The following is a 26,860-nucleotide window of genomic DNA, read 5'->3' on the forward strand; positions in this document are numbered from 1 at the left end:
CATTCAGGCAGTAAGGTTGATACAATTATACCCTTAATCCAAAAATAAAGAAAAACAGCAGTCATCAGTGCAGATAAATTTAATATAGATACTGAATCTACATAAAAAACTGACATGTGTGTAAAATAAGTTTGGAGAATGAACTCAGATATCATAGTGCTGTTATATGGTTTAATCCAGAGTTTTTCGTTTAGCATTGGAGCACCCTGGACTCATTTTAGGGACGTACAACAAATAAATCTACTGCCATGGTGATCTGTCACTAAAGAGTTTAGGTTTGGAGAATGGACAAGGATTGGACTGGAAAAGACAAATGTGCAATGTCTCTGTTTTTGTACAGTTTGTACATTAATGTTCTGAGATGTACAATGTAAACAGGCTCATTGCAGCCACTGATTTTGTTAAAATGTTCATCCATCTTTGTTTTCAAAATTTGTTTGTTCTAAAAAAAGTAACTTTATTGTCATAGTTGTAAGATCATTTCCTGTTTTTATTTGGAAAAATACTGTCTCGGAGCAGTCTTGTTGAGTTTATTTGTATTTTTTAAGCAAAAATCTAAGTTATTTTTAATTTGCACAACAAAATATTCAAGGAAAAGCAAAAAGGATTGTTACGATATTGATGTTTCTTTCAATAAAAGTTATAATTACACTACTGTTACAATGTTGTTGGCGTTGAGGGGGGCCTGGAGATTTTTCGTCCTCCAAAGGGGGGCCCAAGAGAAAAAGATTGAGAACCACTGGTTTAATCTGACAACTGGCAACACAATGAAAATGAAAACCATTTTAGGTCTAGAACAAAAGTTAAGAAAAGGCTGATTTACACTGAATATATACAGAGCTGTTAAACATTCACTGTACTGGTGTAAAAAACGGGCGAACCTGTAAATTTATTTTGTCGAAGCTCAGTTGCATCACGTTGAGCTGCTTCAGCTACCGTTGCCTGTGTGAAAAGTTGCTCTGACCTTGATTAAATAATAATGCTTTAGAAAAAGAAAAGATGGGGGATTTTTTATGTTATATGGACAGTTAAAATGGCAAAATTGGTGGATGGAAAAATGAAGTTTCTTGTTGAGAAGTTATGTAAAGAGTCAAAGTTGATTGTAACATGATATCCTTCAGTCACAGGTTCATGTTTGGCTCAGAGGAGTTACTTTTCTGGAGTCTGCTGATATATTACAGTTCCACATGACCTTTAAGTCCTATGGCCAGAGAAGCTTGTGTACATTGAACAGTGTGATGAGGAGACAATAAACTTCCAATAATAACACAAATTGGTGATGTTTCTCATTTGTTTAACAAGTGCTTATTGGTTTATTTTGTTATTTGATATTTAACATCAATAGTCATTGTGTCCAATTTAAATACCAGTGAATACTGCATATAGCACCAATGACATGAATTATTTATTTGCATTATTGTGTGTGACAACATTAATTATGCTAAGTTACATCCAGCATATTTTATTAATATAGTCCAAAATCACTCAACAGTCATAACATCTGTACAACAGAGCTGTGGATAAAAAGTACTAAAATATCTGAATGCCACTGATAAAGTCAGACTGTTCACAAAAAAATACCTATTAAGGTGTTTCCAAAACAGGAATTATATGTATGAATATATCTAATGTATAGTATTTTCTTCTTGCTGGTTATATGATCCTAAAAGGGTCCCATTTCATTCATCAGTTTATTATATTTCAGTCCGGTGTAGATAACTGGGCTCTAAAACCAGTTAAAAACTAAAATTTTGCAATATTCCCCTACAAAACACTTATAAGGCATTCTGCAATACTATGCAATACTGTGTTCTAGCAGTGACAGTATTCCTGATATTACTGTGCCAGAAATTAAAATGCTATAGCTTTTGGAACAGACATACTGGAGATGGTGGAAATCTAATCTGTCTTTAGGTCTTTGTCTTCTTCCTTAATGTTGCAAGTTGTGCTGGAATCCTTCATAAGAAGCTCATGACAGTTCCCTTCTTGCCCACTTGGTGAGGACCCAGAGGGTGGAACACAATAACAACCCTGTGAATTAAGAACAAGTGTGTCATTCATTTAGACATTCCTCCCTTTAACCAAACATGAAAATAACACTATTTTGGGAACTGAGTGGTTAACTGATCAGATGTATTCAATGAACCAGTAATAAATGTGTGTGTGGTCTTAACTTATTCAACACACTTTAATGTCCATTCCAAAGCCAGTTTGTTACTTTGCTGTTATGATGTTATTAAACAGTCTCTCAGAGACACCAATAATCTCATGGTACTGTTCATTATTTTATTTAAATGTAAACTACTTTTTTTTGACTCCTTACAAAACTATGTACCAGCCTTGAAGCAGAAGCGCATATGAAAGAAAAAACAAGTTTTCCATGTTTTATTTAAAACTGTGGGAGACTTTTGTGACCAATTTTTCATCAAATCTGTAAAACATCAGTCATAGCCTACATATCACGAATCCGTAAGTCTTTCTGTGATTACTGACCTGAATCTCTTGCATCACGGTGAACAATTTCGAAGTACCATCCGCCATAAATAAACCATGTGTTTACAAACAGAGCCAGTAGGTAACTCGGGCATCTTCGGAATTTTGTCGCGATGTGCATTATGGGAAATGGAGGCTCGCGCAGCCACCTGGCAGCGGCAGCTGCTACAGACACAACACGTAAACGGCAGGCGCTCCCTTCCCTCCATGCATATTCCTATAGCCGTTTCCGTGTCGTGTTTGTTTCATCCATATAATATCATATGTTTGCGCTGCCGCTGCTGTTACCAGGCGGCTGTGTGAGCCTCCGTTACCCACAATGCATGTTGCGACAAAATTCCAGAGATGCCTGAGTTACCTCCTGGCTCTGTTTGTAAACACATGGTTTGTTTATGGTAGATGACACTTCAAAATTGTTCACCGTAATGCAAGAGATTCAAGTGAGTAATCACAGAAAGACTTACAGATTCGTGATACTTTGGCTATGACTGAGATTTCACAGATTTGATGAAAAATTGGTCACGTAAGTCTCCCGCACCTTTAAGGCTTTCACATTGGCGGACCTCCCTGCTGGTTCTGGTTTCCAAACCTGATTTTGAGGTGGCTGGCATGTTCACACTGAAAATAAATTGGTTCAGAAACTGAACAAAAAAAGAGTAGGTTCATTTCCATGAACCGTGACATCATCAGCGGGTGGGTAATAATATAGGATGTGAAGACAAGTGAGGAGTAGAGGTTTACTGTTTACTTCTGCATGAGTAATGGAGAGCAACATCCTCTGACTGTGATGAACGGATGTGAACACAGGCTGGTTCTCCAAAATGCACCAGAGACAGAACCAGAACCATGTCTGTCTGAAAGCACTCACTATGTAGCCTTAACCAAATGAGGGCACAAAACTAAACTAGGTCAGAGTACAGACAAATAATCACAGCAGCACAAAGACAACCACTCAGTAAAGGACACTCAAGATGAGATACTTAGACTTGGTGTAAAATCGAGATTCTTTCATTGATTGTGTTTTGTGGTTTATTACTTTATGGCAAAAAAGAAGTCCAGACTTCAACAGTCAACAGACTTTGTGATTGTTACAACACAACACTGCAGATAGAGCTGGTCATACTCCATTATGTTCCTTATATTTTTATGCAAGATTGATAACGTATGCATGTGGGTCAGGACATTTACTTTCAAGGAGCTTACCTATCTTCAGCCAAACCAAGTTCACTGGTGAGAAACTGGAAGATCTTAGCGCTGTGCTCCTTATTCTTTTCAGCTGTGTCAGTCACACCAATGGCAGACACCGACAACATCACACAAGGAGAGCAAGAGCCTGCAATGAGCATCGGCAACCCGGGTTTCACGACCAAGTTCATCCTCTGAAAATACAACAAGTAGAGAAATCCAGTAATGAAGGCACAATAGTTACTACAAGGCCATGGATGCAAAGCTGTGTTTGAGCACTACAGCAGCCTGTACTAGTTGGACATATGCAACGATTTCAAGGAGAAGTCTATTCTGAGCACTACAGACAAATCTGTGTGTTTATATGTACACAAAGCACTTATAAATTACATTGAGCTAAACTATAAGAAAAACCAAAAGAAAGTATTGTCTTTATGTCGGTACTGATTCTCAATGTCTCCATTACAGGGATGAAAACCACTCTTCTAGGAAATATTCCCTCATGTTGTGTTTTTTAATGATGTTGGTGGAGAGAAACATCTGGCACATCTGCCCTTTATCTCCTACATGTGTTCCATTGGGATGATTCTGTTACTGTGATGGTCACAACATTATTCATTCATTTCCAAACCATTCAGTGACCCTTCTTGCCCTATATATGAGGGCAAAGCCATCCTGGAACAGGCCACTCCCACCAGGATTTTCATTTGCCACCCAAGCATACACAATGTACAAATGCAGATTATATGTAGTGGAGGCCAACATTTTTAGAACATTGTTTTGTTTTGTAAGCTGTCCATCAAAATATCCATGAAACAAATGAAATACCTACAAAGTTATAATTATACCCCACAGATCATAGCACAGACTAACTTAACCAGTATGAGTTTCCCATTGATAATGTTCATCAGTTATAGATAACTAACCATTATAGGAGATATAGGTCATTTCCCTCAGCCTAGTTCAGTGTCAGTGTGACACAATCATATTCCTTCATAGAAGAATCCAAATTCCTTGAGTGACTGTCAGGTGTGATTGTGGTTAAACTGATGGTAATGGCGAGTCTCCCAGCTGTGTGATTCTGTTGAATGTACAGGGTCTACAGGTACAGGGTCCTGCTCATTAATGAAAAATTTAAAAGTGGATACAAACACTAAGACTCATTTCATCAGATGTGTGGTCAGAGCAATGTTTCTGCATGTTTCATGAACATTATGAAATGAAAGCATATTTTGGGGGCAAAAAGGTCAATATTTTCAGATCTGTCAGGTGTCATAATAATTTTGGCCACCACTGCATGTACTGGTTCTTAATGGCGCTACATACTGAAGGATCTGCGCATGTCACTGACCACCTTGATCTGTATGAGACACAGAGCAGCAATTTAACTATCCTGGAGTTTAACCTAAAGCCAGTACATTTTCAGTAATGTTTTAGCTTTTAATCCATATAGGCTACCAGCAGTGAGTATACAAATCTACACAAGTAGGACCTCAATAATTTAGGAAAAGAATTTAACACGTAATAAAGCTTTAAAAAAAAAAAAAACAACTTTTGCCTTTTGCACCATAGGAGGATGAAGACACTTTTATAACATTTCTTAAGTGCAGAATAGAAGAGCAGAACTAATGCAAACCAGTTGTGACCCAGAAGCCTGTAGCTTTCACTGACATTTACCCATAGAACAGATTTATTTCTCCGTGTACGTGTACTCACATCCTCCGGTTTACCCAGAGCAGCAGCAGTGATGGAACAGAACTTCTTCAAAAAGTCCTCCGGGAAAGAGCTGGCGGGCAAGTTTGTCTGTAAGTCGAGAAAAGGCATTTTGATGAGAGTCAAGTCTGCTGGAATGATGTGAGGTGTGCTGGCAGCAAAAGGACGAGAATATACTTCAACGCATTGTATTTCCGGTTTGGATTTTGGAAATACGTGCAGAGTCAAACTACTGTTTGATGATTCGAGCACAATTCCTTAACTTCTCCTTATTAATGTTTGACACCAATGTAGGAAAGCATGTTTTTATTTTTTCAACTCACCAAATATGCAAAAATACTGCCATTTTAATTTTTAATTCTGAGGTAATGGTTTTATTCTGAAGCCAGAACCGGAAGTATGCAAGCACAGTGAACTTAATGCATCAGAGGACACAGCGCCCCTACTGGTCTATTAATGTACTTTTTAATAACTGTATTTCAATGGACTCTATGCACAGCCCCACTACTTCCTGATCTTCAGGTGGGTCCTTTATTTGCTGTCTTTGATTATTGGACAGACTGATTAATCCAGGTGTGCCTGCTAATTCTTGTTGTGACTACTGATTAAATAGGCACACCTGGATTAATCAGTGTGCCCTATAATCAAAGACAAGAAATGAAGGAGCCACCTGAAGTTCAGGAAGTAGTGAGGCTGTGCATAGAGCCCATTATCAGTTCTTACAAAGCAGTTACACTATATTGCCAAAAGTATTCGCTCACCCATCCAAATAATCAGAATCAGGTGTTCCAATCACTTCCATGGCCACAGGTGTATAAAATCAAGCACCTAGGCATGCAGACTGCTTTTACAAACATTTGTGAAAGAATGGGTCGCTCTCAGGAGCTCAGTGAATTCCAGCGTGGAACTGTGATAGGATGCAACCTGTGCAACAAATCCAGTCGTGAAATGTCCTCACTCCTAAATATTCCGAAGTCAACCGTCAGCTGTATTATAAGAAAGTGGAAGTGTTTGGGAACGACAGCAACTCAGCCACGAAGTGGTAGGCCACGTAAACTGACGGAGCGGGGTCAGCAGATGCTGAGGCGCATAGTGTGAAGAGGTCACCAACTTTCTGCAGAGTCAGTCACTACAGACCTCCAAACTTCATGTGGCCTTCAAATTAGCTCAAGAACAGTGCGCAGAGAGCTTCATGGAATGGGTTTCCATGGCCAAGCAGCTGCATCCAAGCCATACATCACCAAGTGCAATGCAAAGCGCCGGATGCAGTGGTGTAAAGCATGCCGCCACTGGACTCTGGAGCAGTGGAGGCGTGTTCTCTGGAGTGACCAATCACAGTTCTCCATCTGGCAATCTGATGGACGGGTCTGGGTTTGGCGGTTGCCAGGAGAACGATACTTGTCGGACTGCATTGTGCCAAGTGTAAAGTTTGGTGGAGGGGGGATTATGGTGTGGGGTTGTTTTTCAGGAGCTGGGCTTGGCCCCTTAGTTCCAGTGAAAGTAACTGTGAATGCTTCAGCATACCAAGACATTTTGGACAATTCCATGCTCCTAACTTTGTAGGAACAGTTTGGAGCTGGCCCCTTCCTCTTCCAACACGACTGTGCACCAGTGCACAAAGCAAGGTCCATAAAGACATGGATGACAGAGTCTGGTATGGATGAACTTGACTGGCCCGCACAGAGTCCTGACCTCAACCCCATAGAACACCTGTGGGATGAATTAGAGCGGAGACTGGGAGCCAGGCCTTCTCGTCCAACATCAGTGTGTGACCTCACAAATTCGCTTCTGGAAGAATGGTCAAAAATTCCCATGAACACACTCCTAAACCTTGTGGACAGCCTTCCCAGAAGAGTTGAAGCTGTTATAGCTGCAAAGGGTGGACCGACATCATATTGAACCCCACAGATGAGGAATGGGATGTCGGTTAAATTCATATGTGAGTCAAGGCAGGTGAGCCAATACTTTTGGCAATATAGTGTATGTACTTTTTACAAAGAGAATAAAGCTGAACAAATACAAAATTGAAATGTACACCATAAAACACAACAATGTAAGACAAAAAAAGAGAAGATAAATAAAAGAATGAGTGAATGAATGAATGAGTCAATGAATGAAGAAATAAATAAATGAAGCCATTATTTATTTGTCAAAGAAAAACAGGTCCTCAAGAATGAAATAAGTTATAGTTATGTTTATATATATATATATATATATATATATATATATATATATATATTTTTTTTTTTTTTTTTTTTTTTTTATTTATATATATTTATTTATTTATTATTTATTTTTTTTCTCCATTTACATTTATTGTGTTTATTGGAGTTTAGGTGAATGTGTGGGTGTGACAGTATCTTACATTTTTACATTAATTTTTGTTTTAAGTAACACTGTGACTGTAAGCTGTAGTTCTTTTATCTGTTAAGAGTGAGTTAATGGTTGATTCATTTGCTGTTCTACATAGTTATCCATCTCTTCTTGTGTGTGTTAACTCCCATTGGGCAAACTTCCTGCCTTCAAACACACATGAAATACAATTATTTTACTTAAAGACTTAAAAAGTAAAAATACTTGATTGATTAGTTATTTGTACTGTTGTTACCTTAAAGGATCTCAATACTTGATAAAGTCATAAATAAATATTAGAACACAACAAGATAGGCAGCATATAAGACAAGTTAAGATTTTATTACTGTACATTACCAAAAACATTCCTTACATTTCAGTCAGTCAATAACCAAACAAAGCAATCCTGAGAGTTCAGTGTCTGCGTTACACCAATCATATACTTATATTACTACAGATCAAACAGCAGATGTAACCGTGTCTAAAGTATATTTCATTACTGAAGTATGTTGTTGAGGATAGCAGATGTTCATCCTTTATACCAGTGATGACACACCTGCAGAAAAACAGAAATAAAAGGGAAACAAAAAAAAACAAACAAAAAAAATGTAATGTTAATAAATGATTATCTGATGAATATACAATCATTGGTGGGAAAGTTATTTTGGCAGATACTGGACTGAGAGATTGAGTTCACAATTCTGCAAGAGATTACCAAATATTTTGTTAACTCTTTCAGTGCCAGACAGTTAAGGGGCTAATAAGCCTTAAAAGTGCCACAGAATTTGGCAGTTTTTCAGTATTTCGCGTCGTTTTTATAATCGAAGTCTGAATCATAATCAGAACTCATTTTCTAGCAGATGGGACTGTTTTGACAGATCGCTGTGTTTACGATATTACTACAAAATGGCCATCTAATTTGTATATGATTTCATTCATAAATTCATTCATAAAATTTCCCAAGCAGAAAACGAAACGCGAGCTCTTCCTTGGTCAAAAACCACTCGGTAACATCCGACCGATTGCTATTTAGATTCAAAACACACCGGACGCAGCCGATTCATTATTGATCGTAATTTGCAAGAAGATTTGAAAGAACGTCATCGAAATGTGAGAAAGAAATGGGGGTGGATGGTTTGTTTGTACACAAATATGGCGTGTTCTCCAAAGCCGATCTGATCGGCCCGTGGCACTTTAAAGGTTGTATTCATTAAGCCGATTCTATCGGCCCATGCCACTGAAAGAGTTAAATAGGGGCAGAGAATCAGAGGATATAATATTGTTCTTCCTTTTACTCCTTTTCATTCATAGTGTGGGCTTTCTACCAAAATGTAAAAGCAGATATTCTTTTTTCTGTCTTCTTTCCTTTTTTCTTTTTATGACTCAACTAAACTAAATTTCTGATATGCAACATGTTACATATGAATGTTTACCCTGTTAAAAATGTTGTTTAAAAACTATTTTACTCACTTAAACTAATGTAACTTGATCTTGGACTTGATCTTGAAAAAAAGATGAAAAACTGAATGGCAAGGCAAATTGATTTCTATAGCACCATTCATACACAAGGCAATTCAAAGTGCTTTACAAAGGCATAAAATTACATTAAAATCAAAGAGAATAAAACATTAAACAAGAGGAGAATGCAGAAAAGATTAAAATAAAGAAGGAAATTAAAACAGGAATAAGAGATGGTTAAAACAACAGCTAAGAACAGTCTTAACTAAAATTAAGAATGTTATGTTAAATCATTCAAGTTAAAATTGTGAGAGTCAGTTCAGGTATTAGAACTGAAAAAACTAGTCTAATCAAAGGCAGCTGTAAACAAATGAGTTTTTAACCTTGGTTTAAAAGATTTGAGAGTTTCAGCAGACCTGGAGTTTTCTGGTAGTTTGTTCCAGATGTGTGGAGCATAAAAACTAAAAGTTGCTTCTCCTGGTTTGGTTCTGACTCTGAGGACAGAGAGCAGACCTGTGCCAGAGGACCTGAGTGGTCTGGGTCATGCGGTTAAATAAGGTCACTGATGTATTTGGACCCTGAACCATTCAGAGCTAGTCTATCCACGGAGAGACAGGAAGCCAGTGTAAAGACCTCAGAACTGGTGTGAAGTGGTCCACTTTTTTGGTTCTAGTGAGGACTTGAGCAGCAGCTTTTTGGATCAGCTGCAGTTATTTCATGGACTTTTAGTCAGACATTGCTGACTAAATTTGTGCTTTAGAAAGCACAAATTTAAACCAACACTGGATTTATGCAAACCGTTATTTTCTGGTGTCTGTGGAAAAACACTATGAGATTGGTAGAAGTGAAGGACACTCTTGACCAACAACATGGCCATCAACCATAGGTTGGTGGGCTTTATATTCTGCTTTTGCTTAAGATAAGATACAACATATTTAGATGAAACCCCAATCAGCAACATTTTGATAAATTAATTACATATTTGACTGATTACTTTTATTGTGTAATTTTATTACACTTCATGTATCTATTTGCTTCACATCACTGTCCATGATATACAGTAAATGCAGACTTAGGGTAGCTCTTTTAAGACAAAAAATATAACTTTAATCAAATGTGTCCATTATCATTTTATCATAATTTGTTCATGCAGTTCTATGAATTACAAGCAGTTATGGGCAAACCATGTGTTTATAAGTTCGCAATGACATTCTGTCCAAATGAATGATAGTGCTACCTTTTATGACACTGTGTCAAATCATTCCTGACATTTGGTTTATCAGACATCACATTTAGAAATAGTGCCAACCAATGGCAGGACCCTTTATAGATATGTGAGGGGATGCATTCATCAAGTACAAAATCCAATGTTCATCATAAAGTAAAAAAGTGTGGTGGTCTATGATGGAACTCTACTGAACTCTACTCACTGAACCTTAGACTTACCATGTGAGTATTTGCACTGTTTGAGCGCCTCATTGAAGCCCTCACATAAACTCAGGTCACTCTGGTTGGTGGCACAGTCCAGGAACTGTCTGACTTCAAAGTGACATGGTCCAGGCTGCGCTGGAGCTGGACGAGGGGTCTCCTGCAATGACAGAGGCAAGACATAAAACAAACATTGCAGATTTGAAGAGCTGCTAGAAAAGAATAAACTAATGTAATGTTTGAGATCACTAAAAAAAGCCAATGCCATCCTCTGATAATAAATCTTCCAGCCCCCAAAAATGGTACTTCTTACTGATATGACAAAGTTGCTTTGTCTGGGAATGAACTGAATTCTTTTAGAATCAGTCAGCAATATATAGAAAACTTCCACTGTCATAACAGCTGAAACCAGAGGATGACAAATACAAATGACAGATTAACAGATGGAATTACAAAAAGATAATCTTTAACACAAGTTTAGTGGGATAATATTAAATGCTTTTTTTGTTCTTCTTTTGGAAGTAAAATAGATATCAGAAATAAAGATTATAGTACAGCAGGTAGAAAAAGTTCTGCCACATTTGGATCAGCTAAATTCAGCTCATCAGACATCTTAATCCTTAATGTCTGATCACACCATTACCTGGTAGGATGGCTTGGCTGGCTCTGGGCTGCTGCTGCTGCCACTAAAAGCTCCTGTGAGAGCGCCGCCAATAACATGGCCCACAGCCGAACCTACTGCCACACCAGCGGCAGTAGTAGCCATCTGGGCCATAAGACCTGGTCCCTGGGATGGAGCAGGAGCAGGAGCCGGGGCCATGGCAGCTGGAGGTGGATGAGCAGGGAACGGAGCATGGGATGGAGGAGGGCTGAACAAAGAAGACAGCTGTACAGTTTTTAATGTGTAAAAGTAGCTTAAAGCATGATTATGTAATGACCAACTGTCCCAAACTGTCCATAGACAGACACACATATTTATGCAGATCATTATTGTTGGATAACTGAGATAAAGCAGTGAAAAGTGAATATTTGTCATAGATGTCATTTTAAAGCCATCAAGCTGTGTATATGTGTGGCAATATTAAGATTAAGATAAGATGAGAACATGTGATGGTGGAACAATTTAGAAGCAATTAATAATCTTTGAAGAGATTACACTGGTCTACAAGTAAAATGCCTCCAGAATAAAAGTAGTGAAACTTTACCAAGTTTGAGTCTCTTATGAAGAAAAATGAAATCCAAATGCTGGTTGGCTGTGGCTTCCAAAATACAATCTTGGGTCACAAAATGAAATTGTGAGAATTAATAAGATAATGAGTTTTACTCCAAAGGACTGTATGTATCAGAGCTACCAGACCTACTTGAAAACACTGTCTGTACATTACAATACATTCACTTTACAGGTTCTTTATACTGGAACATTTAGAAATATATTGCATAAATGAACATAAACCAATACACTGTATATATAACACTTTATTATATACATGGAAAGCATCAGCTAACCAATACATTTATTTTTGTTTTCCAATTCATCTTATTAAAGTATGTAAGATTTAGCACATTTAATTTTTGAGGCAGATCATTCATAAATCTTGTGGAACAGTGATTAGTAATGATGGGCTGTAATATTGAATTTATACAGAAAATCACAGGTGGTCTAATAAGTAATCTCAAAGGCATAATGCAATGTTGTTCAGCAATACAACTATGAGCAGTCATGTATTTAATGAATATTGAAAATGTTGATGTAAAGGATGAAAACAATCACATAAGATGGATTCTGCTTTCTTGCACAACCTGTTTGTTATAAAAATCCTGCAAACGTTCTTGAGCAGTTCCAGTTATTTTACAACAGACATTAACCACCTTATTCAGTATCTTCTTCTGCTTTACCTTACGAGATTGGAAACAATAAATGAAAGACAAGGTAGTATCACAGACTCAATGACTGAACGATTTTGTCTTGTCTTTCAACCAAGACAATTATTTAATGCAAAAAGCTGAAACTTTTACTTTCCTGGGTCTCATGAGGATATTCAAACACAGGTTTTGCACAACAGTACTTCTCAAAGTCAGACAAATAGTACATTTAGCCTTTAGTTTATAAGTATAACAAATATATTTTTCATTTGCTAGAGGACCTGTACCCTCCTGACCTTGCAAGACCTCGACATGGACTCAGTATGACGCAACATTAAATACATCCACACTCAGGTGTTAAAAACAATTATATGTGTGATTCCAGTAAATCTTAACTGTCTTAGCTGCTCTATCAGATTCATATCCACTGTTGTACATGTCAAGTGCTGAGATAGCGCAACTTTCTGCGCTTTAAATTGACACATGGTGTTTATGACAGAGCTATGAGTCAGATAAATGTTCACCTGGCTGGAGCGGAGGGACGGCTGCGGCTTCCTCTCACCATCTTTAAAACGACAGAAAGTTGTCGAGAGTTGTAGGAGACAAACAGGAGAGTTCGGCCGATGGTTCTAGAAAGTAGTTCCTGACAGACAGATGAGATAAGAGCAACAGACACGTGAAACTGACCTTGTCATTTGGCTTGCCGGCTGGTACTCAAACACCGCGAGAGTAGGGGGTGTCCCGAGATGTTGCTTCCCTTCTGCTGTGGGTTAAATTATGTCTATGGTTCAGTTAATCCAACGCCACCTGCTGGACTGGAGCAGGAAGCCTTCATCAAAACTAGGCTCATAAAGAAACAAGAAAAGCACTCGGAGAGCGCAGATCTCCGCCAACAAGGACCCCCCCCCCCCCCCCCCCCCCCGCGTTTGTTTGTTTGTTAGCAAGATAACTCAAAAAGTTATTTAAATTTAGTTAATTTGGGTGGTGAACGGGGGTGGGGTCACTGATCTGCCTTGGCGGAGGTCTGCACTCTACTGAGTGCTTTTCTAGAAAAGACAGCGCAGACCTCCGCCAAGGCAGATCAGTGGCACACCCTCCCCCCCCCCCCCCATCACCACCAACATTTAATCATTTCTTCCTTTTGCCAGTATCAACATTTCCTGAAAATTTCATGAAAATCCGTCCATAACTTTTTGAGTTATCTTGCTAACAAACAAACAAACACGCACACAAAGCAAAGTGATCACTATACCTCCTGGCGGAGGTAATAAAGCAGTGGTTCCCAACCTTTTTTGGCTCGTGATCCCATTTTAACGTCACAAATTTTTAGCGACCCCAGACATTCAAAACGGAGACTTTTTTTTTTTTTTTGCTAAAATTAATTTGTTTTTGATCATGTAATAGTTTGCTATGCTATGTTGCAAATAAACACAAATTTTAGGTGACATTTAGTCTATATAATTAGGCCTGAACCCAGGCACACATGCCAGCGAGGGCCTATTAAAATCGCATGGTTCCATTATTATTATTATTCTGTCACCACTTTGCATGCAAATTTGGCCCCCTGAACATTATAAAAAGTCAGTTTTATTTGACCAAAAATTCAAGCCCGGTGACATTTTTTTTAAATTTGAAGTCGCCAAAAAATTTTTTTTCGCAAAATAATTTGGCAGCGCCCCCTCAAAAATTAAAATACATAACGTGGATGGGAGGCCTCCCCAAATTTTTTTCCCCCATACAAACATTAAACTTGGTACAGACATGGTAGGACAAGTAAAAAATTACATTATGGCCCCGCCCTAAACCAACAGGAAGTCGGCCATATTGGATGGAAGTGTGGACCTACAAAATCACACCCCTGATACTTTCAACATCTCCCCCTAGGGTTTACATCCAATTTGGACCGAACCTGGTGAAAATCACCTACACATTTGTGTGATTAAAAGTTATCACCTACATTTTTGATCAAATGTTGGGCGTGGCTGTGATGACCTCAGAGCGAAGCGGCCATTTTCAAAAGTATAAAGGTGTGTATATCTTGCACACAGAGTGTCAGATTGAGTTGGACCCAATGAAACATTTGTGCGGAATGACAACCTGAACACGATGATATGTAACTTGTGTAGTTGGATCGTAAAATGGGTCTCACCCCTCCTCTACAGTTTTTGAATGGGAGTGAAAGTTTTTTTTTTGGACATAGTCAAAAAAAAAATTGGCACACACATCACTCATCCCAAACTGAACCAAAAGGCCAATGAGGACACACCCCTATTTACAATTGTGTTGCCATGACAACACCAAGACAGTACCATTCAAATGAATTGGGTTTTGCCACAAGGACGCAATATATGAAAAACTCTTTGTGTTACGCTAATGGTACACAGACTGCAAATTACACTGTGGAAAAAAAAGATTTTTCCAGCAAGAAGAATTTTCACAAAATTGAAAAATAACTCGGCCATGCCCCCTCAAAATATGAAAATACATTACACGGATGGGAACCCAGCCCAAATTTTTTTCCACGTACAAACATGAAACTTGGTACAGACACAGCTCATGGTAGGAAAAGTAAAAAATTACATTATTGCCCTGCCCTAAACCCAAGAAGAAGTTGGTCATATTGGATGGAAGTGTGGACCTATAAAATCACACCCCTCATACTTTCAACATCTCCTCCTAGGGTTTACATCCAATTTCACCAGACTTGGTAAAAATAACCTACACACACGTGTGATCAAAAGTTACCACCTACATTTTTGATCAAATGTTGGGCGTGGCTGTGATGACCTCACAAATAAGCGGCCATTTTCAGAAGTATAAAAGTGGGTATATCTCGCACAGACAGTGTCAGATTGAGTTGAACCCAATGTAACATTTGTGTGGAATGACAACCTGAACACGATGATATGTTCTAGTTATAGTTTAAAAAAAAAAAAAAATATATATATATATATATATATATATATATATATATATATATATATATATATATATATATATATATGTATGTAAATATACAGTACAGGCCAAAAGTTTGGACACACCTTCTCATTCTTTGCATTTTCTTTATTTTCATGACTATTTACATTGTAGATTGTCACTGAAGGCATCAAAACTATGAATGAACACATGTGGAATTATGTACTCAACAAAAAAGTGTGAAATAACTGAAAACATATCTTATATTTTAGTTTCTTCAAAGCAGCCACCCTTAGCTCTGATGACTGCTTTGCACACTCTTGCCATTCTCTTGATGAGCATCAAGAGGTAGTCACCTGAAATGGTTTCCTAACAGTCTTGAAGAAGTTCCCAGAGATGCTTAGCACTTGTTGGCCCTTTTGCCTTCACTCTGCGGTCCAGCTCACCCCAAACCATCTCGATTGGGTTCAGGTCCGGTGACTGTGGAGGCCAGGTCATCTGGCGCAGCACTCCATCACTCTCCTTCTTGGTCAAATATCCCTCACACAGCCTGGAGGTGTGTTTGGGGTCATTGTCCTGTTGAAACATAAATGATGGTCCAACTAAACGCAAACCGGATGGAATGGCATGTCACTTCAGGATGCTGTGGTAGCCATGCTGATTCAGGTTGCCTTCAATCTTGAATAAATCCCCAACAGCGTCACCAGCAAAGCACCCCCACACCATCACACCTCCCCCTCCATGCTTCACGGTGGGAACCAGGCATGTAGCATCCATCCGTTCACCTTTTCTGCGTCGCACAAAGACACGGCGGTTGGATCCAAAGATCTCAAATTTGGACTCATCAGACCAAAGCACAGATTTCCACTGGTCTAATGTCCATTCCTTGGGTTTCTTGGCCCAAATAAATCTCTTCTGTTTGTTGCCTCTCCTGAGCAGTGGTTCCTAGCAGCTATTTGACCATGAAGGCCTGATTCACGCAGTCTCCTCTTAACAGTTGTTGTAGAGATGTGTCTGCTGCTAGAGCTCTGTGTGGTATTCATCTGGTCTCTAATCTGAGCTGCTGTTAATTTGCGATTTCTGAGGCTGGTGACTCAGATGAACTTATCTTCAGCATCAGAGGTGACTCTTGGTCTTCCTTTCCTGGGGCGGTCCTCATGTGAGCCAGTTTCGTTGTAGTGCTTGATGGTTTTTGCGACTGCACTTGGGGACACATTCAAAGTTTCTGAAATTTTCTAGACTGACTGACCTTCATTTCTTAAAGTAATGATGGCCACTCGTTTGTCTTTACTTAGCTTATTGGTTCTCGCCATAATATGTATTCTAACAGTTGTCCAATAGGGCTGTCAGCTGTACATCAACCTGACTTCTGCACAACACAACTGATGGTCCCAACCCCATCAATAAGGCAAGAAATTCCACTAAGTAACCCTGACAAGGCACAGCTATGAAGTGAAAACCATTTCAGGTGACTACCTCTTGATGCTCATCAAGAGAATGCCAAGGGTGTGCAAGGCAGTCATCAGAGCTAAGGGTGGCTACTTTGAAGAAACTAGAATATAAGATATGTTTTCAGTTATTTCACACTTTTTTGTTAAGTACATAATTCCACATGTGTTCATTCATAGTTTTGATGCCTTCAGTGAGAATCTACAATGTAAATAGTCATGAAAATAAAGAAAATGCGAAGAATGAGAAGGTGTGTCCAAACTTTTGGCCTGTACTGTATATGTAAATATATATATATATATATATATATATATATATATATATATATATATATATATATATATATATATATACACACACAGTATATAGTATATATAGTGAAAATCACCCACACACATGTGTGATCAAAAGTTATCAGTGGCATTTTTGATCAAATGTCGGGCATGGCTATGACGAGCCTGTGATGAAGCGTTCATTTTCAGAAGTATAAAACTGTGCTTGTCTCGCAGAATGTGAAACTGAATCCATGATACGGTGTCCTCTCACTGTCAGGTGGCCTCGGCGGTCGTGTCGGGAGGCGGTCACGTGGGAGGGCGAGGGCCTTAACACCGCTTGTGGTTTTAATGTATATTATGGACGGAGGAAGAAAAGCCAGGTGTAGATTACTGCACAAGTCAGAATTTTATTTTTCTTGGTCAGGATAAGTACAGTCAGTCCAGCTTGTATTTACAAGGCTGACAATTAATTTTGAACAAACAATAACTCAAACTATGAATTATGAAAGAGCTGCAGCATCTTAAACCGACCACAATGAACATTTGAAAGATAAACAGTACCACAGTGCTTCAGTTTCAGCTTCAGATTTTGTCATCTTTTATGGATTGCGATTGTCTCTCTCAACTCACAACATATATTTTTATCATACATATATACATATATAAGGTTGTTGTTGTTGTTGTTTTTTGTCTTTTTTTTTTTTTCTAATTTTTTATCAGTTACTAGAAGTGTCAGGCAACCCCATTTGAATTCCAGGGGACCCCATGCTTGAAAAACACTGGAATAAAGAAAAGGGTTTTGTTGAACTGAATCCATTAGTAATTGTTGTTATGCAAAAATAGATAGAATTAAAGCCACAAGCGGCATGTAAAGGCCCTCGCCACGGGCACGTCATGTAGAAGTATGTCCATCGTTCAGCAGGTGGCACTCTAGCACCAAATTTAAATGTCTTCTGATGAATTGGTGTAGGCCTGGGAGATTGACAACTGATTCAAATTTGAGGCAAATCTTTGAGGCAAATTTCCGAACTAAAGAAATTTTTGTATAAGTAAATCTGTAGGGGGTGCTGTGCAAGTAAAATTAAATTTCTTCCATTGAATGGGTGTAGGCCTGCAAGATGTACCACTGAGCAAAATTTGAGCCAAATTGGTGTTCGTATGTCCAAATTAATGCAATTTTCGTGAAGGTAAATTTGTAGGGGGCGCTACTGAGGGAAGTGGAAATTTCTTTTGATAAATGGGTGTAGGCCTGGGAGATTGACAACTGATTCAAATTTGAGTGACATTGGTGTTTGTATGTCTAAAGAAGAAAGAAATTGGTATCTTTTCTTTTAATAAATGGGTGTAGGCCTGGGAGATGGATGTCTGAGTCAAATTTCAGCCAAATCGGTGTTCGTTTGTCTGAGCTGAAGCAATTTTTGTGATGGTAAATTTTTGAAAAAACTTTGCAAAGTTTGCAACATCGTCACACAAAAACAGTGACACTAATCCAAAAAATTCGGCTAACTTTTGATGCCCTACTTCTCTAGATACTATACACCAATTTTGAGCTCATTTGGCCAAACGGCCAAGGAGGAGATAGTTAAAATACAACGTCAGCGAAAACGCAGATTCAGCATTTTGGAAATTTCAATCCAATATGGCCGACTAAGGGTTGGTTTTGGGGCGTGGCCATAATAATATTTTTTGTTTGTCTCCTCATGATGAATCTGTGTACTGATTTTCGTGGCTCTACAACTAACTTTATGTTGGACGTGCTCCCATTGGCGTAATGCATTTCCACTTTTCAAGGGGGCGCTGCCGAAACATTTCTTTACCGACATCTACGAAACCTATATTAAGGTTATTAATTAAATGTCTCGCACTTCTGAATTTTGGGCAAAATTTGGTGAGTTTTCGTGAATGTTCAGGGAGTCAAATTTGAGCTCAAAGAGCAGGAGAAGAAAAATAAAAAAAAAAAAAAAAGAATTAAAGCCGCAAGCGGCATCTAAAGGCCCTCGCCACGGGCACGTCCAGTAAAAGTATGTCCATCGTTCAGCAGGTGGCACTCTAGCACCAAATTTCAATGTCTTCTGATGAATGGGTGTAGCCTGGGAGATTGACAACTGATTCAAATTTAAGGCAAATCTTTGTTTGTATGTTCAAACTAAAGACATTTTTGTATAAGTAAATCTGTAGGGGGCGCCATGCAGCTAAAATTAAATTTCTTCCATTGAATGGGTGTAGGCCTGTGAGATTTACCACTGAATCAAATTTGAGCCAAATCGGTGTTTGTATGTCCAAATTGATGCAATTTTCGTGAAGGTAAATTTGTAGGGGGTGCTACTGAGTGAAGTGGCAATTTCTTTTGATAAATGGGTGTAGGCCTGGGAGATTGACAACTGATTCAAATTTGAGCCAAATTGGTGTTCGTATGTCTAACATGAAGTAATTTTCATAAAGGTGAAATTGTAGGGGGCGCTATGGCACCAAATTTCAAATTTTTCTGATAAATGGGTGTAGGCCTGGGAGAGAGACGTCTGAGTCAAATTTGAGCCAAATCGGTGTTTGTATGTCCGAACTGAAGTATTTTAATTAAAAAAATATTAAAAATTTTTGTAGTGAGTGCTGTATTACAAAATTTCAGTTTCTTTTGACAAATAGGTGTAGGCCTGGGAGACAGATGTCTGAGTCAAATTTGAGCCAAATTGGTGTTCGTATGTCTGAACTGATGTCATTTTTGTAAATGTACATTTGTAGGGGGCGCTATAGTGCGAAATTTCAATGTCTTTCAATAAATGGGTGTAGGCCTGGGAGACGGACGTCTGAGTCAAATTTCGGCCAAATCGGTGTTTGTATGTCTAAGCTATAGCAATTTTTGTGATTGCAAATTTTCGAAAAAACTTCGCAAAGTTTGCAGCCTCGTCGCAAAAAAACGGTGACACCAATTCCAAAAATTCGGCTAAGTTTTGATTCCCCACTTCTCTAGATACTGTACACCGATTTTGAGCTCATTTGTCCAAACGGTTTAGTAGGAGATAATTAAAATAAAACGTCAGCGAAAACGCTGACTCAGCATTTTGGAAATTTCAATCCAATATGGCCGACTTCCGGTTGGTTTAGGAACATGGCAACATAAGATTTTTTGTTTGTCTCCTGATGATGAATCTGTGTACCCATTTTCGTGGCTCTACACCAAACTTTATGTTGGACATGCTCCCATTGACGTAATGCATTTCCAGTTTTCAAGGGGGCGCTGCAGCAACATTTCTTTACCGACATCTACGAAACCTATATGTAAATTCAATTTTGCAAATTTCTGAATTTTGTGCAAAATTTGGTGAGTTTTCCTAAATGTTCAGGGGGTCAAAATTGAGCTCAAAGCGCAGGAGAAAGAAAAATAAATAAAAAATAAATAAATAAATAAAAATAATAAGAATCTGAGAAAGAACAATATAGCCGTTTCTATGGCAACCACATATTTGGCCTTATGTTAAAGCTCTTGAGGTCCCCCATATGTCTGTGGGGTCAGATGTCACGTGTCGTGCACTTACACCCACATGACTGACCCCGAATGACCCCTGAGTCAAATGTGAGCCAAATTGGTGTTCGTATCTCCAAACTGATGTCATTTTTTTAAATGTACACTTGTAGGAGGCGCTATAGTGTGAAATTTCAATTTTTTTTATAAAATGGGTGTAGGCCTAGGAGATGGACGTCTGAGTCAAATTTGAGCCACGGTGTTTGTATGTCTGAGCTGAAGCAATTTTTGTAAATGTAAATTTTTAGGGGGTGAAGAAACTTTGCGACGTCGTCACACGAAAACGGTGACACCAATCCAAAAAATAACTTTTGATGCCCCACTTCTCTAGATACTGATTCTGATGAATGGGCGTAGGCCTGGGAGATTTACAATTGATTCAAATTTGAGCCAAATCGGTTTTCATATGTCTGAATTAATGCAATTTTCGTGAAGGTAAATTTGTGGGGGGCGCTACTGAGCGACATGGCAATTTCTTCTGATAAATGGATTTAGGCCTGGGAAATTGACAACTGATTCAAATTTGAGCCAAATTGGTGTTCGTATATCTGAAGTGAAGTAATTTTCGTAAAGGTAAATTTGTAGGGGGCGCTATGGCACCAAATTTTTCTGATAAATGGGTGTAGGCCTGGGAGATAGACATCGGAGTCAAATCTGAGCCAAATCGGTGTTCGTATGTCCGAACTGAAGCAATTTTAATAAAAAAATATTTAAAAAAATTTGTAGGGGGCACTGTAGTGCAAAATTTCAGTTTCTTTTGATAAATAGGTGTAGGCCTGGGAGACAGATGTCTGAGTCAAATTTCAGCCAAATCAGTGTTCGTATGTCCGAACTGATGTCATTTTTGTAAATGTACATTTGTAGGGGGCGCTATAGTGCGAAATTTCAATTTCTTTTAATAAATGGGTGTAGGCCTGGGAGATAGACGTCTGAGTCAAATTTCAGCCAAATCGCTGTTTGTATGTCTGAGCTGAAGCAATTTTTGTGATGGGAAATTTTCGAAAAAACTTCGCAAAGTTTGCAACCTCTTCGCACAAAAACGGTGAGACCGATTCAAAAAATTCCGCTAACTTTTGATACCCCACTTGTCTATATACTGTACACCAATTTTGAGCTCATTTGGCCAAACGGCTTAGTAGGAGATAGTTAAAATACAACATCAGTGAAAACGCTGACTCAGCATTTTGGAAATTTCAATCCAATATGGCCGACTAAGGGTGGGTTAAGGGGCGTGGCCATAATAATATTTTTTGTTTGTCTCCTCATGATGAATCTGTGTACCGATTTTCGTGGCTCTATGACAAACTTTATGTTGGACGTGCTCCCATTGGCGCAATGCATTTTCACTTTTCAAGGGGGCGCTGCAGCAAAATTTCTTTACCGACATCTACGAAACTTATATGTAAATTCAATTTCTCGCACTCCTGAATTTTCGGCAAAATTTGGTGAGTTTTCATAAATGTTCAGGGGGTCAAAATTGAGCTCAAAGAGCAGGAGAAGAAAAATAAATTAAATAAATAAATAAATAAATAAATAAATAAAGAAAAATAATAAGAATCTGAGCAAGAACAATATAGCCATTTCTATGGCAACCACGTATTTGGCCATATGTCAAAGCTCTCGAGGTCCCCTGTGCACGACATGTGACTTCTGACCCCACAGACATGTGGGGGAACTCGAGAGCTTTCACATAGGGCCAAATATGTGGTTGCCATAGAAACGGCTATATTGTTCTTGCTCCGATTCTTATTATTTTTAGGCCCGAGCCGAGTAAAGCCGGCGCAGGGCCTATTGAGTCTGCAGTGGGCGCATGGGGACAAAATCGCCAGTGACGCGGTCGCCTTTCACCACTGTCGCCACTCTCACACACATTCACCTTCACGGCACTGAGACCTTTCCGACGATGTACATGACATGTGCACAAATCGCATATTTACACCTGCTCTGAATGAATGGGAGTCAATGGGACACGCCCACTCGGGGTCAGTCACGTGTGTGTAAGTGCACAACACGTGACATCTGACCCCACAGACATGTTGGGGAGCTCGAGAGCTTTCAAATAAGGCCAAATATGTGGTTGCCATAGAAATGGCTATATTGTTCTTGCTCAGATTATTATTAGGCCCGAGCCGAGTAAAGCCAGCGCAGGGCCTATTGAGTCTGCAGTGGGCGCATGGGGACAACATCGCCAGTGACGCGATCGCCTTTCGCCACTGTCGCCACTGTCACACATATTCACATTCACGGCACTGAGACCTTTACGACGATGTATATGACGTGCACAAATCGCATATTTACACCTGCTCAGAATGAATGGGAGTCAATGGGACATGCCCACTCGGGGTCAGTCACATGTGTGTAAGTGCACGACAGGTGACATCTGACCCCACACACATGTGGGGGGCATGGAGAACTTTCAAAAAAGGGCAAATACGTGGTTGCCATAGAAACGGCTATATTGTTCTTGCTCAGATTATTATTATTTTTATTTTTTTATTTTTATTTTTTTTGTCTTATTTTTCTTTCTCCTGCGCTTTGAGCTCAATTTTGACCCTCTGAACATTTATGAAAACTCACCAAATTTTGCCTAACATTCAGAAGTGTGACAAATTGAATTTACATATAGGTTTCGTAGATGTCGGTAAAGAAATTTTGCGGCAGCGCCACCTTGAAAAGTGGAAATGCATTGCGCCATTGGGAGCGCGTCCAACATAAAGTTTGTCTTAGAGCCACGAAAATCGGTAGACAGATTCATCATGAGGAGACAAACAAAAAATATTATTATGGCCACGCCCCTAAACCAACCCTTAGTCGGCCATATTGGATTGACATTTCCAAAATGCTGAGTCAGCGTTTTCACTGAAGTTGTATTTTAACTATCTCCTACTAAGCCGTTTGGCCGAATAAGCTCAAAATAGGTGTACAGTATCTAGAGAAGTGGGGCATCAAAAGTTAGCCGAATTTTTTGAATCGGCATCACCGTTTTTGTGTGACAAGGTTGCAAACTTTGCAAAGTTTTGTAAAATTTACCATCATAAAAATTGCTTCAGCTCAGACATACGAACAGCGATTTGGCTGAAATTTGACTCAGACGTCCATCTCCCAGGCCTACACCCATTTATTAAAATAAATTGAAATTTCGCACAATAGCACCCCCTACAAATGTACATTTACAAAAATGACATCAGTTCGGACATACGAAAACCGATTTGGCTCAAATTTGGCTCAGACATCTGTCTCAAAGGCCTACACCTATTTATCAAAAGAAACTGAAATTTTGCACTACAGCGCCCCCTACAAAATTTTTAAAATATTTTTTATTAAAATTGCTTCCGTTCGGACATACGAACACCAATTTGGCTCAAATTTGACTCAGACGTCTATATCCAAGGCCTACACCCATTTATCAGAAAAATTTTAAATTCGGCGCCATAGCGCCCCCTACAATGTTACCTTTACGAAAATTACTTCACGTTAGACATGCGAACTCCAATTTGGCTCAAATTTGAATCAGTTGTCAATCTCCCAGGCCTACACCCATTTATCAAAAGAAATTGCCACTTCGCTCAGTAGCGCCCCCTACAGATTTACCTTCATGAAAATTGCATCAGTTCAGACATACAAACATCGATTTGGCTCAAATTTGACTCAGTGGTGCATCTCACAGGCCTACACCCATTCAATGGAACAAATTGAATTTTTGCTCATAGTGCCCCCTACAGATTTATATATACAAAATTTTGTTCAGTTTGGACATACGAACACTGATTTGTCTCAAATCAATTGTCAATGTCCCTGGCCTAAACCCATTCATTAGAAGACACAAAATTTGGGGCTACAGCGCCACCTGCTGAACGATGAGCATACTTCCACTGGACGTGCCCTTGGCGAGGGCCTTTAGATGCCGCTTGCAGCTTTAATTTTATTATTTTTTTTTAAAAAAATTTCTTTCTCCTGCGCTTTGAGCTCAATTTTGACCCCCTGAACATTTATGAAAACTCACCAAATTTTTCCCAAAATTCAGAAATGTGCAAAATTGAATTTACATATAGGTTTCGTAGATGTCGGTAAAGAAATGTTGCGGCAGCGCTCCCTTGAAAAGTGGAAATGCATTGCGCCAATGGGAGCACGTCCAACACAAAGTTTGTCGTAGAGCCACGAAAATCGGTACACAGATTCATCATGAGGTGACAAACAAAAAATATTATTATGGCCAAGCCCCAAAACCAACCCTTAGTCGGCCATATTGGATTGAAATTTCCAAAATGCTGAGTCAGGGTTTTCGCTGACGTTGTATTTTAATTATCTCCTACTAAGCCGTTTGGCCAAATGAGCTCAAAATCGGTGTACAGTATCTAGAGAAGTAGGGCATCAAAAGTTAGCCGAATTCTTTGAATCAGTGTTACTGTTTTTGTGCGATGACGTTGCAAACTTTGTGAAGTTTTTTCAAAAATTTGCCATCACAAAAATTGCTTCAGCTCAGACATATAAACAGCGATTTGGTTGAAATTTGACTCAGACGTCCATCTCCCAGGCCTACACCCATTTATTAAAAGAAATTGAAATTTCACACTATAGCGCCCCCTACAAATGTACATTTACAAAAATGACGTCAGTTCGGACATACGAACACCGATTTGGCTCAAATTTGACTCAGACATCTGTCTCCCAGGCCTACACCTATTTATCAAAAGAAACTGAAATTTTGCACTACAGCGCTCCCTACAAAAATGTTTAATATTTTTTTATTAAAATTGCTTCAGTTCGGACATACGAACACCGATTTGGCTCAAATTTGACTCAGATGTCTATCTCCAAGGCCTACACCTATTTATATGAAAAATTTGAAATTTGGTGCCATAGCGCCCCCTACATTTTTACCTTTACGAAAATTACTTCACTTCAGACATACGAACACCAATTTGGCTCAAATTTGAATCAGTTATCAATCTCCCAGGCCTACACCCATTTATCAGAAGAAATTGCCATGTCGCTCAATAGCGCCCCCTACAATTTTACCTTCACGAAAATTGCATTAATTCAGACATACAAACACTGATTTTGCTCAAATTTGACTCAGTGGTACATCTCGCAGGCCTACACCCATTTAACGGAAGACATTTAATTTTAGCTGCATAGCGCCCCCTACATATTTACTTTTACAACAATTTCTCTAGTTTGGACATACGAACCAAGATCTGCCTCAAATTTGAATCAGTTGTCAATCTCCCAGGCCTACACCCATTCAATAGAAGACATTGAAATTTGGTGCTAGAGTGCCACCTGCTGAACGATGGAAATACTTCTACTGGATGTGCCCATGGCTAGGGCCTTTAGATGCCGCTTGCGGCTTTAATTATTTATTTTAGTTATTTTATTTATTTTTTTTCTTTCTCCTGTGCTTTGAGCTCAATTTTTACCCCCTGAACATTTACGAAAACTCACCAAAGTTTGCCCAAAATTCAGAAATATGCAAAGTTGAATTTACATATAGGTTTCGTAGATGTCGGTAAAGAAAAGTTGCGGCAGCGCCCCCTTGAAAAGTGGAAATGCATTGCGCCAATGGGAGAACGTCCACCAAAAAAGATTTGTCGTAGAGCCACGAAAATCGGTACACAGATTCATCATGAGGAGACAAACAAAAAATATTTTATGGCCACGCCCCAAAACCAACCCTTAGTCGGCCATATTGGATTGAAATTTCCAAAATGCTGAGTCAGGGTTTTCGCTGACGTTGTATTTTAACTATCTCCTACTAAGCCGTTTGGCCAAATGAGCTCAAAATCGGTGTACAGTATCTAGAGAAGAAGGGCATCAAAAGTTGGCCGAATTCTTTGAATCAGTGTTACCGTTTTTTTGCGATGACGTTGCAAACTTTGCGAAGTTTTTCGAAAATTTGCCATCACAAAAATTGCTTCAGCTCAGACATACAAACACCGATTTGGTTGAAATTTGACTCAGACGTCCATCTCCCAGGCCTACACCCATTTATTAAAAGAAATTGAAATTTCACACTATAGCGCCCCCTACAAATTTAGATTAACAAAAATTACATCAGTTCGGACATACGAACACCAATTTGGCTCAAATTTGACTCAGACATCTGTCTCCAAGGCCTACACCTATTTATCAAAAGAAACTGAAATTTTGCACTACAGCGCCCCCTACAAAAATTTTTAATATTTTTTTATTAAAATTGCTTCAG

General features: G+C 38.9%; 2 protein-coding genes across 2 annotated transcripts; both read right to left on the reverse strand.

The window, feature by feature from the left end:
* Positions 1-1,294: 1,294 nt before the first annotated feature.
* Positions 1,295-5,581, reverse strand: ddt (D-dopachrome tautomerase). The gene is made up of 3 exons (XM_030150552.1): positions 5,395-5,581; positions 3,697-3,872; positions 1,295-2,031 (listed from the first exon to the last, which is right to left on the reverse strand). The coding sequence occupies exons 1-3, from the start codon at positions 5,500-5,502 to the stop codon at positions 1,959-1,961; spliced, it is 357 nt and encodes a 118-aa protein (XP_030006412.1). The 5' UTR covers positions 5,503-5,581; the 3' UTR covers positions 1,295-1,958.
* A 2,483-nt stretch (positions 5,582-8,064) lies between these two features.
* On the reverse strand, positions 8,065-13,214 carry chchd10 (coiled-coil-helix-coiled-coil-helix domain containing 10). The gene is made up of 4 exons (XM_030150320.1): positions 13,017-13,214; positions 11,273-11,498; positions 10,648-10,789; positions 8,065-8,299 (listed from the first exon to the last, which is right to left on the reverse strand). The coding sequence occupies exons 1-4, from the start codon at positions 13,055-13,057 to the stop codon at positions 8,280-8,282; spliced, it is 429 nt and encodes a 142-aa protein (XP_030006180.1). The 5' UTR covers positions 13,058-13,214; the 3' UTR covers positions 8,065-8,279.
* Positions 13,215-26,860: the final 13,646 nt, after the last annotated feature.

Source organism: Sphaeramia orbicularis, chromosome 1 (genome assembly GCF_902148855.1).
Source record: "Sphaeramia orbicularis chromosome 1, fSphaOr1.1, whole genome shotgun sequence".
NCBI classification, from domain to species: domain Eukaryota; kingdom Metazoa; phylum Chordata; class Actinopteri; order Kurtiformes; family Apogonidae; genus Sphaeramia; species Sphaeramia orbicularis.